General features: G+C 38.7%; 1 protein-coding gene across 3 annotated transcripts; it reads left to right on the top strand.

Moving 5' to 3' along the window:
• Positions 1-1,579: 1,579 nt before the first annotated feature.
• On the top strand, positions 1,580-9,404 carry ak7a (adenylate kinase 7a). Of its 3 annotated transcripts, none has more exons than XM_085381811.1 (18): positions 1,581-1,815; positions 1,902-2,051; positions 3,717-3,831; positions 4,068-4,162; positions 4,239-4,349; positions 4,497-4,580; positions 4,665-4,753; positions 4,846-4,936; positions 5,635-5,712; positions 6,143-6,292; positions 7,034-7,162; positions 7,376-7,481; positions 7,788-7,916; positions 8,002-8,085; positions 8,172-8,369; positions 8,737-8,954; positions 9,050-9,205; positions 9,298-9,404. In XM_085381811.1, the coding sequence occupies exons 1-18, from the start codon at positions 1,738-1,740 to the stop codon at positions 9,325-9,327; spliced, it is 2,091 nt and encodes a 696-aa protein (XP_085237937.1). In that variant the 5' UTR covers positions 1,581-1,737; the 3' UTR covers positions 9,328-9,404. The 3 variants fall into 3 exon arrangements, with proteins under 3 accessions (XP_085237938.1, XP_085237937.1, XP_085237936.1); XM_085381810.1 differs by having other exon boundaries at positions 1,582-1,815; positions 9,047-9,205; XM_085381812.1 differs by lacking the exons at positions 9,050-9,205; positions 9,298-9,404 and having other exon boundaries at positions 1,580-1,815; positions 8,172-8,323; positions 8,737-8,914.
• Positions 9,405-10,520: the final 1,116 nt, after the last annotated feature.

Consider the following 10,520-nt stretch of genomic DNA (forward strand, 5'->3'; position numbering starts at 1 on the left):
TTAGCATGGTGTGCCGTGTATCCTTTCAAAAAAAGAAAACATGGGTTCCTCGGGATGTACAAACTGTACAACAAGAGGACAAAAGAAGCCGAAGACCTACGACTCCATCTCCAGAGTAACAGGACATAAAAATCTTGTTATTAAGAAAGACAAAGAAATCTAGCAAAGACTGGACAAAGGAAATGTTAAACGCACCCAGCACATCAATTGATCGCTTTATTGTTCACTTTAGGCTCATAAAACAACAATAAAAGGTCAAACTTACCAAATATGCATTTGCACAGCGCTGTCTCTTTAACCCTTTAAGACCTACCATAGAACCAAGTCCGCCAGAGCTTATAGTATATTTTTACATGCTGTGGAGCCATTTTTTGGAGCATTTCAAGTTGCTATACATCAATACAACCATTATAGCCCAAATTTTAATAATATGTCTGCATTAAGTGCATAGTAATTACATAAATTGCAAAAAAGTGCAATAAACTACAAAAAAATTTAAAATCGTTTTTGTTTTTTTAACATATATTTCTAGTTAGAGAAATTTAAGAGGCTTATCCCTCAAAACTGTAAATACAAAAAAGTTGCACAAACTAGTTTCCCACCAAAGGAAATTTATTTTAAGTGTCTTCATAGTTTTATTTTTGAGATACACCAATTTTCATATACTGCAGGAAAAACGAAAATAAATATTATAGTGCAAATTTGCAAAATAACAGCATATGCATCAAAATAAAATATTTCCAGCAGTGCAATATGAGTCCTCAGCATCCCAGAAACGACACAGAAAGTCATAAAGTCAAACATAACTTTTAAAAACACAAATATAGGCTCATATGGCCATGATGGTAAAAAACTACATTTCCGCAAAATGACGTCACTTCCGGTTTCGGGCAGTTCATGCCGGACATGCGATAGTTCACGCTGATGGATCTTATTCTCTCTTTGAAATATTCCAGCTAATTGTTCTGCATGTAGCTAACTGTCACTTTAATGGGAAAAAAACTCACAGCCCAACCCTGTTAGCAGTCCAGAGAGGTACAGCCTCACCCTTTTTCTTCATGCTTCTATCTAAAAGGTGAAGAATTGGGCTGGAAAGGAAGAGAGGGAAAGAAGAGGAAAGAGGAAGGCAGAGATCTAATAGTGGGTGGAAAGAAAGCAGCAAACGAAAGCAAGGAGGCAATGAGAGGGCATAGTAGAAGCAGATAATGTTAAATGGGGAAAGAGGGCAGAAGAGAGGAAGGGGTTAAATGAGGGGGAAATGAAACATGTTAATAATGTTTAAAAGTTGTTTTAAAATGGGGGCTACTCACTTTGGAGAGCCATGAGTGACAAAATGATTTAATTAGAAACACCATTAAATAGTTAATTCATCGTGTCAATAATTAATTAAATGCCTATTCATTTCATTTAAAACACTTAATAAATTATTTCAAATTTTATTTAATTAATTAATTAACCATTGACACATTTAATTAATTATTTAATGGCGTATTTAATTAATTAATTTTGTCACTCCTGGCCCTCCATACCCCTTGCCATGGAAGCGCTCGAGAGCTAGCTAGCGAGCTTCATTGGCTCAGCCATAGCAACAGTAGCGAGTCCCTAGCAACATTTAAGAAGACTAGGTGCAAGATGGAAGTTTCTCTGTCTTTCTCGTATTTCTCATTTCCTGTTGTAAAACTTACAGTCTGGTAATAAATATAGCTTTTTAAATCACTCAAGGCGTTAGTTTTTAAAATGGGGGACAACAAGCAACAAACTAAGCGAATTTTTATCAACGATGTTGACAGATATTCCTCCAAGCACATCGCAAAGGTAAATATAGGGAAAAGAGAGTTTTTATTGTTCCTGCCTAACCAGTCACATTAGTCCATTTTAATATTATTGACTTGTCTGAACAGTTTTTAGCCTCATGCGTGGTGACCTCTGAGGATGAGGAAGAAGCAGAGGCATTAGCCTCCCATGAAGGTGAACCTGCTTTCCATGTCGTCGGTACGGTGTCTCCTTCCTCTAAAGGTGAAAAGTGGGATTTTCTACGGGAGAAATATGAGGTGAGCGAGGTGCTAAATGCGAAAGACTGTGGGACATTGTCATGATCTGGGGTTGCTCCAGTTGGTTAGGTTAGGTACTAGGTACTAGGTTCTAGGTACTAGGTTCTTTATTATTTGTCACATGCATAGTTATACAAGTATAACACACAGTGAAATGTAGCCTGACACGCTCCTCGACGTGTGCAAAAATTGGGGGGGGGGGGGGTAGAGGAAGAACATTATATATATATATATATATATACATACATATAGTATATACACTGGGTGAATGTGCAGTAGTAGCAGCAAGCAGGTGAATTCTGTACATTAATATGAATAGACATCTGACTATTTTACAGGATAGACAATATAAACATATTTAAAATTAAAGGAATTGAAATGTACATTGTGCCTTGGTTTAGTGTCTGGAAGAGTCCTGTCTCAGTCAATTATAGATGATGTGAGAGGGCGGGTGTGTGTGTTTAGGGCACGGATGGCTTGGGGATAGAAGCTCCTCTTGAGTCTCTCTGTCCTTGCCCGGAAGATGCGGAACCTTCTACCAGATTGCAGAAGTTGGAACAGTTTGTTGCCAGGATGGGACGGGTCCTTCAGTATCTGCGCTGCTCTAGTCTGGCATCTCCTGGTGTAGGTGTCCTGAAGCGGGGGGAGAGCAATCCTGCAGCAGCGTTCTGCTGTACGGATCACTCTCTGGAGAGCTTTTTGGTCCTTCACACAGCTGTTCCCGAACCACGATGTCATGTTCTGTGTGAGGATGCTCTCCACAGCGCCTGTATAGAAAATCCTGAGGATCTTTGGAGAGACCCTGAACTTCTTCAGTTGTCGTAGGTGATACAGGCGCTGCCTAGCCTTTTTGGTCTGGACCTGAATGTGGGCAGCCCATGTCAGGTCTGAGGAGATGTGGACACCAAGATACTTGAAGGACTGCACCCTCTCCACTGGAGCTCCATTGATGATAATGGGCTTGTAGTCTCTGTGCTGACCCCTTCTGAAGTCCACCACCAGCTCCTTGGTCTTGCTGACGTTCAGCTGGAGGTGGTTGTCCTGGCACCACGATGCCAGATTCTTCACTTCATCCATGTAGGCCGCCTCATCGTTGTTGGAGATGGCACCCAACACCATTAGCAACATTATATGCCAAAACATTTGGGTCAGCTGAGTATGTGAATATACTGAATGAGGAGGTTTTTCCATTAATGGGTGCTTTTCTTCCCTGATGAAACAGGTATACATGCAAGATACACGCCAGGGTTCATTGGGCTTAAGGCATAAAGGAGTGGGTCTGGGAGACATTAATTTCACACATGGATTGGCCACCACAGAGTCCAGACCTTAACCCCACTGAGATTTAGTGAAAAATAAGTGCAACTCTGTATAAAAAAATGTCATGGCATTGCATAAAGTTATCCAATCGATACTCCTGCAAATGCGTGTCGTCATCAAAGCTAACGGTGGTCCTATGAATAATATGAGTATGTGACATTTTTTTGCTCCGGGCAGTGTGTTTATAGAACATCATACGTTAAGATTCTGATAAGGACAAATAATTTTAAATGCCGTATTTTTAAAACCAATTATTTTTAGACTAAGCAACTTTAATTTAAATATATTTATGGACACAGCAAGAACAATTGAACGTTTAATAGGGTATACAATTTCCTTTTGCAGTCACCAAGCAGTGATGAGCTCCTCCAGCACCTGCTGGAGTGTGATGTGGTGGTGTACAACATCTCAGAAAGTGCCACACAGCAACAGGTTGAAGAAGCAACGTGGGTTCTTACAGGTATGACTGTAAGACTTCTACAAGACCAGTGAAGGATTCGATTTTTTAAATCATAGACAAAGATTTTTAAAGGCCGGGTACCTTTAAAGGGCACTGTTTGCAAGATTGTACCTCATGTGCTCATTTTAAATGTATCGCTATCTATCTTCATGAGACAACATTTAAAAGAGACTGCATTGTTCCAATAACATGCTAATGTTGTTTGTCATCCCTGCCCGTTCTTCTTTTACAAACAGCCCTTCATAATGAGATGCTGAGCTTCACGTCTCAGAAATTGTTCATCTTAGTCTCCACTGTAATGACGTGGGCCATGACTAAACCTCAAAACCCAGTGAGTCTGGAGAAAAGCTAAACAGTGTGTGAACTTGTCAGATTTCCATGACTGAGAGTGTAATCTTACTCTTCAGGATGAAACTGATGTTCTGGTATCAGAGGAACAGTTCATAAGAAGAAGGCCTCACCCTGCATTCAGAAAACACCACAGTTTGGAAAAACTTGTGCTAAACCTGGCTAAAGGGGTAAGATTATGATGCTGAAAATCACAGAATCCTCCAAAATATGTTTCACAACAACAGGAGCAATTCATCCCAAGATTTCATAAGGATCCCAGGAAAATAAATATATCTAAAACTAACTAAAAGTGCTCTGATTTTTCAATCTTACAGAAAAAGTCCAAACTTGCCGGTTATGTTGTAGCTAGTGGCCTTCAGTATGGAAAGGGGGAGGACCTCTTTCATTACTTTTTCAAGGTAATATTAACACATTAACACATTTTTACACTGCATGTCTTTGTCTATACTGCTTGAATAATATGTATTTGATATTTCTAAAAGGTTTCTTGGCTGATGGAGTTTCCAAAAGTTCCCATATTTGGACATGGCACAAATTACATTCCCACGATTCATGTATCTGACCTTGGAGGGTGAGTTTATTTAACTGTACTTCTGCACATATGCTATATATACTTGGAGATAAATGGCACAGACCTGGACTAAATATATATTTGTCTTGCAGAGTGATCCAGAACATCATTCAACTCAGACCAAGACCAAAGTACATTGTTGCCATTGATAATTCCAGGAACACTTTAGAGGATATTGTACAGGTGATTTTGTGATTCTAATTTCAACTAGAACAGCTAGACTTTTCATTATGAAGAAAAACAGTAGATTGAAAACTACACTCACTGGCCACCTTATTAGTTATAGTAATTCAGTTGCTTGTTAATGTGAATGTTAGCATTCACATGGCAGCGACTGAGTGCACATAGCCATGTAGACATGGTCAAACCGACTTGCTGCAGTTCAAACCGAGCATCATTATAGGGAAAACTACTCACATGGGCTCACCAAAATATATATAGCAACAGCAAATAACACACCATGCCACAAAGCTCAAATCATCTCACACTTTTCTTGAAGATGACAGACAGATGACATCATTTCAGTGTACTCAAATGGCCTTGCCATTCACCCGATCAGAATCCAATAGAGCACCTTTGAGATGTGGTGGTGGATTTTGAGATCCAGCTACTGTGTGATGATGTCATGTCAAAATTTCTGAGGAATTTTTCCAGCACCTTGATGAATCTATGCCATGAAGAATTAAGGCAGCTTTGAAGGTAAAACGGTATCTAATAACTAGTAAGGAGCGCCCCATAAAGTGTCCAGTGAGTGTATTTATAGGAAGAATACTCTTTTGAGGTGATGAAAATCCAACTGAGATCCTTTGTCAGAAGTCACGTTTGGCAAAGAAGGAGAAAAAACACACAAAACAATCTCTTTCTTACCTTTATGTCTTTAGATGATAAGTCATGCGCTTGGACCAGAAGAAATTCAGAAATTACCACCACAGGAAGCGATTGTCATGAAGGCGTTTAAGGTACTGTAAACTATGTGATTTATTTTATTTCATTTTAAGATGATTTCGATTTTTTTTCTGCCTATAATGCAAAGATCTAGAGCTCTACATATAAGTATTTTAAGCAGACTACTCACCCAAGCTTAGTACTGCTATTACTGTCACTTGCAAATGTAAATGTTTTCTTTAGTCCCTGAAAGTGTTGCAATAACAGCTTGTGACACAAGGAAAAGACTCAAAAGTTTGCGTTCAATTTCTGTTGTTGAGAGATTTAAAATGTATTTTCTTTCCGAGCTGTTTGCTGTTACAACTCCAGTTTCTGTAAATATGGATCAAATAAACTATCTGCTGTTTGTTTGGCTTGTAGTAAACATCTGTGCTATTTAGATGTTTGCTGAAAAATATTTATTATCAAACACACTGTTGGTAATTTAACACCTTTTTATTTCAGCCAGAGGAACTGGAGTGCCTCGGCATCAACCTCCGCCTGGAGACCTTTATCATAAATGACTTTTTCAACCTAAGCTGGACGTCCGAAGCTGGGATGGTTGAAAACATGGATAACATTGTGCAGGAATACAAAGACGCCTGGCAGCTGCTTGTGAGTGTTCCAAGTCTGTCAAATTAAATTTCATCAATCCATTTATGCAAATTAGTGCATCTTTTAGGATGTGCTACATCATTTGCTTAAGTCATCATAAATTTTGAGAAAACCTGAAATAGAAAAGAAAATACTTTTCTCACTTTTTTCCCAGTATATTTGTATATTACACATCATTATATTACTATAGTATTATATTGTAATTCATACGTTCTGATTTGTGGAGAATTTTAAAAAAAATACCATCTGGTCATTCTGCAAAAAATTTATCAGATGGTAGGCACTGCAGCTGCAGATGAGGACACTGCATTGCTCTGAATAATCAATTAAGCAACTAATTATGAAGAGCTCATCGATTCATCTTGGGATTCATGCCAGTCCATGTGTTCAATTTGAAGAGATTTTGAAAAACCTATTGAAGACCGAAAGTTGTCCCAACTGTTATCTGGAATGTGTGACAACAACGTTAGCTCTTCATTCCACTGCCGTAATCACAAGTGTTAAATACGACTGTGTGTGTAAATCATAGACAGAAAATGAGTATGAAAATGTAGGTAAAAATGTATGTATCCTACAAAATGTAGGTGTCCCACTTGGTGGCAGGAAAACTGAAAATTGAGCTACAATGCATCCAGTGTTTGTTTCTGTATCTCTCGCTTGTTCTTTCATGACAGCTGATCATTTCTGAAAAACAAAAACTTTTCTGAATCATCGACTTTTTAAAAAATTGTTCTTGTTTAGCCCATTCGAATCTTGCTGCTTGGACCTCCAGCTGTGGGGAAAACCACCCTTGCAGGAAAGCTCTGCCATCATTACCGGTTGCATCAAATCAAGCTCAAAGAGGTCCTCGAAGAGAAGATTGCACAACTGGTCAGTGGAAGCAGAACTGCACATACATACCAGACAGTTGATTTTCCTCTCACTGCTGTCCTGCAGCTACAGGAAAATGTGCTGCCCTCCTGTGGAAGTCTTTCTGTGAAGGCAGTCGATGTACTAATGCAGGTGTACTTTGAGACTTGTTATGTGGTACCAGTGACATTTAAAAATAAAGAAAATCTCTTATGTTTCTTTTGTATGCTGCAGAAGGAGATAGTAAATGGACCTAACCCTGAAAATATCAGTCAAGAGATAATGACTGCTGCACAGACACAACTGGGGAATATTCACAAAAGCATGAAAGAAAATCAAGGTTGGTAACAGAATTATAACCCTAAATAATATAATCTTGTGAGGCTGAAAACTGCAAAACACGTTTGATTTATTTAAAAATCTTTCTTTGAAGTCTTTTTCAGTCTAGGTTTTTTTTTCTTTTACTTGAAACTTACTTGAAAAGTCTCTAAAACAACACGCTTTTGTGGAAGGATGGACAGCATTGTAAATCACAATTTGTCGGGGTCTCTGTTTCGAAAGGCTTCAATTTACCCAAACTCTCAGATTCTGTGTGTCTGTGTTCAGATTTCTGTGGTTTATTCAAACTAGTGTTTTGTTCCATCAGGTCGACTGGTTGACCGTCTCCTTTTTGAAATTGTGGAAGAAAAACTAAACTCAAAGCCATGTAAGAACCAAGGCTTTGTTCTTGATGGTTTCCCTAAGACTTATGAGCAAGCGAAGATGATTTTCTCTGGTAGGTTTCATCAATTATTTGAGTCACTGTATAATCTTTTAAAGTCTTTGTCTCATAAAGTATAGCGCTTGTTTCTGTTGCTCAGATGTGAATGTGGATGAGGATGCTGGGAAAGAGGATTTGGCATTGATGTCCAAAGCACCAGCCTACAAACAGGCCATCGCTCCAGGTTGTTTATGTCTTTGTTATGTCTTTGTCTAAGCCTTTGCTGACTTATCAGAATGGACTTACTTCTGTTTCCAACATGTGTTGCAGAGTATGTTTTTGCCCTTGATGCATCAGATGACTTCCTGACAAGAAGAGTACAAGGACTTCCAGAAAACGTGGCAGAAAAAATGCGCTACACCCAGGATGAATTTGTACCTCGCCTGACAAAACACAGACAGCTCAGTGGAGCTGAGGAAACAGTGTGTGACTACTTTGATCAGATTGAGATTCACCCATTACATATCGGTACTGTCTGCAAAGCCACCACAACACTGCACTCTGATAAACTGATCACAAACAAGAGGCAAAGAGTACTGAAGAGCCCATAAATGATAAACCATGAACAGAACAGTGAAGCTGTCAAACATTTCAGAACATGTTTGGTGGATGTGAGAGTGTCCGACTGTCTCCATATTGTCTGTTTCTATTAGTCTTTTGCTCTTTTCAGCGTCAGGGGCCAGATGTATAATATTATGTAGATTCAATGTGTAACCCTATACATGTACAGAAAGGTAGAAAGTAAACTGCAACCATTATTAGCAGTCAGTTACCCACGAAAAAAAGGTCTTTCCTGTTTACAGTGGCTCTGTTTGTGTGATTTCTTCTTCTCCAGAGGTCAGGACAGATGATCCAGAATACACAGACATCATGAAGATGATCACACGGGTGGTGGGCCCTCCTAAGAATTATGGCTTGAGTCCAGAGGAGCAGGAGGAGCAGGACCAGAAAAAAGAGGAAGAGAGGAGGCAGAAACGGTCCGCAGAGGCTGCTGAGAGGAAACTCAGGAATGAGGCTGTACTGGCTGAGATGGCTGCTCAGTATGAGGACTGGGTAAGTAACACTGTGAGTGTTTCATACCAGAAGATGCAGAGGAGCAAATGACTCTTAAATACTAACTGCAGGTTAAATGATTTAATCATTAGCAGAAAAATTTATCAGAGGTGAAGAGACAAGAGAGTGAGCAGCTGGAAGTTCAAGCTCTTCCCCTGCGAAACTACCTGATGAAGTATGTGATGCCCTCGCTCACTGAGGCCATGGTAAAGTGCAGCGAGATTAAACCGGAGGACCCTGTTGACTTTTTGGTATTTAAAAAAAACCCTTTCCAACAGAATTACCTTTGTTGAACATCAGTGAGCTGATACGGCAGTTGAATTTTTTTTAATTGTTTTTTCAGGCGGAATATCTTTTACGACAAGAAGAATGAGAATTGCTCCGATGAAGGCCGTGCTCCGATGCTATTGAGCAGCATTTTTATGTTGTTACACTGTTACAGTATTGTAATTAAGATGAAATGGTTTGAAGAGAATTTTGTTAAAGAATGTGTTATCTGCACACTACAAAATGAACTCAGCATTCAATTAAAAAACTTGTACAAAAAGCTCATCACCAAAAATAAATATTTAGCATTGACAGTAAAATTAACTTTTAACAGTTAATTTTTAACACACCTTAAGTATCAATTGTACTACATGCTCATAGGTGTAGTAGAAGTATGATTACAGCTCTGTCCCCTCTGAGCATCCAGCTGGTGGGTGACTCAGCTCAGACTATTGCTGAGTAAGCACTTACTGGAAGAACAACTATGCTGGGACTGGTTTTATGATAACACGGTACTATTTAGAATTAGCACTGTGTAAGGCTCTGCAGGTATTGAAGTAGAACTTTGTAAATATATTTTCATTGATATATTGTTACACCTTGTTCATATGGAATGGAATCTAATGTATTTTCTGCATATGTTAATATTTATCAAAATAATAAAAATAGATGTTGCTTTTCTAGTTATTAATAATAAAAATAAATAAAATTAAACTGCAAGGGAGAAATTCAGTGAGTAAAATTTGAGACTTCACTCCAGCCATTTTTTTTTAAATTTGTTCTTTCAACACTAGATGGAGCAGGTAGTCTTTCTGTAAACTTTACAGAGAAAGGAAAGATTGTTACTTCAGTTAATCTGTTTAGGTTTTTTTAATTATGTGTTTCTCAATTCTTCCAAATAACAAGACAGTGTTTATGTTCTGCTGTTCTGCTTTCTTGCTGTGCTGAATAAATTAGTCTGCACAAAGAAAAAGCCTTTGTTGTGATATTCTTGTAAAATATGTCATAAAATAAGAGTGGGGCATTCCTGTTGTAGTGGTCATTAAAGGCCAAGTCTGCAGTCTGCTTTGTAGTCTGTGACTGAGGAGGGAGCTGTCTCTAGGCTCACTTATGCTCCATAGAGAATACAGTGGCTTGCAAAAGTATTCGGCCCCCTTGAACTTTTCCACATTTTTTCACATTACAGCCACAAACATGAATCAATTTTTGTTGGAATTCCTTCTTGCCACAGATTCTCGATTGGATTTAGACACCAGACAGGTCAGGGATAAAGTTAATGAGAAATTTAAAGCAGGCTTA

This window comes from Rhamphochromis longiceps, linkage group LG15 (assembly GCF_057381845.1).
Source record: "Rhamphochromis longiceps isolate RC_006_pf linkage group LG15, R_longiceps_female_GT1.1, whole genome shotgun sequence".
NCBI classification, from domain to species: Eukaryota; Metazoa; Chordata; class Actinopteri; order Cichliformes; family Cichlidae; genus Rhamphochromis; species Rhamphochromis longiceps.

Coding starts and splice junctions, on each gene's coding strand:
- ak7a (XM_085381810.1), top strand. CDS start 1,738: ATGGGGGACAACAAGCAACAAACTAAGCGAATTTTTATCAACGATGTT. Junction 2,052..3,716: donor TTCTACGGGAGAAATATGAG/GTGAGCGAGGTG, acceptor TTCCTTTTGCAG/TCACCAAGCAGTGATGAGCT. Junction 7,917..8,001: donor AGCGAAGATGATTTTCTCTG/GTAGGTTTCATC, acceptor TCTGTTGCTCAG/ATGTGAATGTGGATGAGGAT.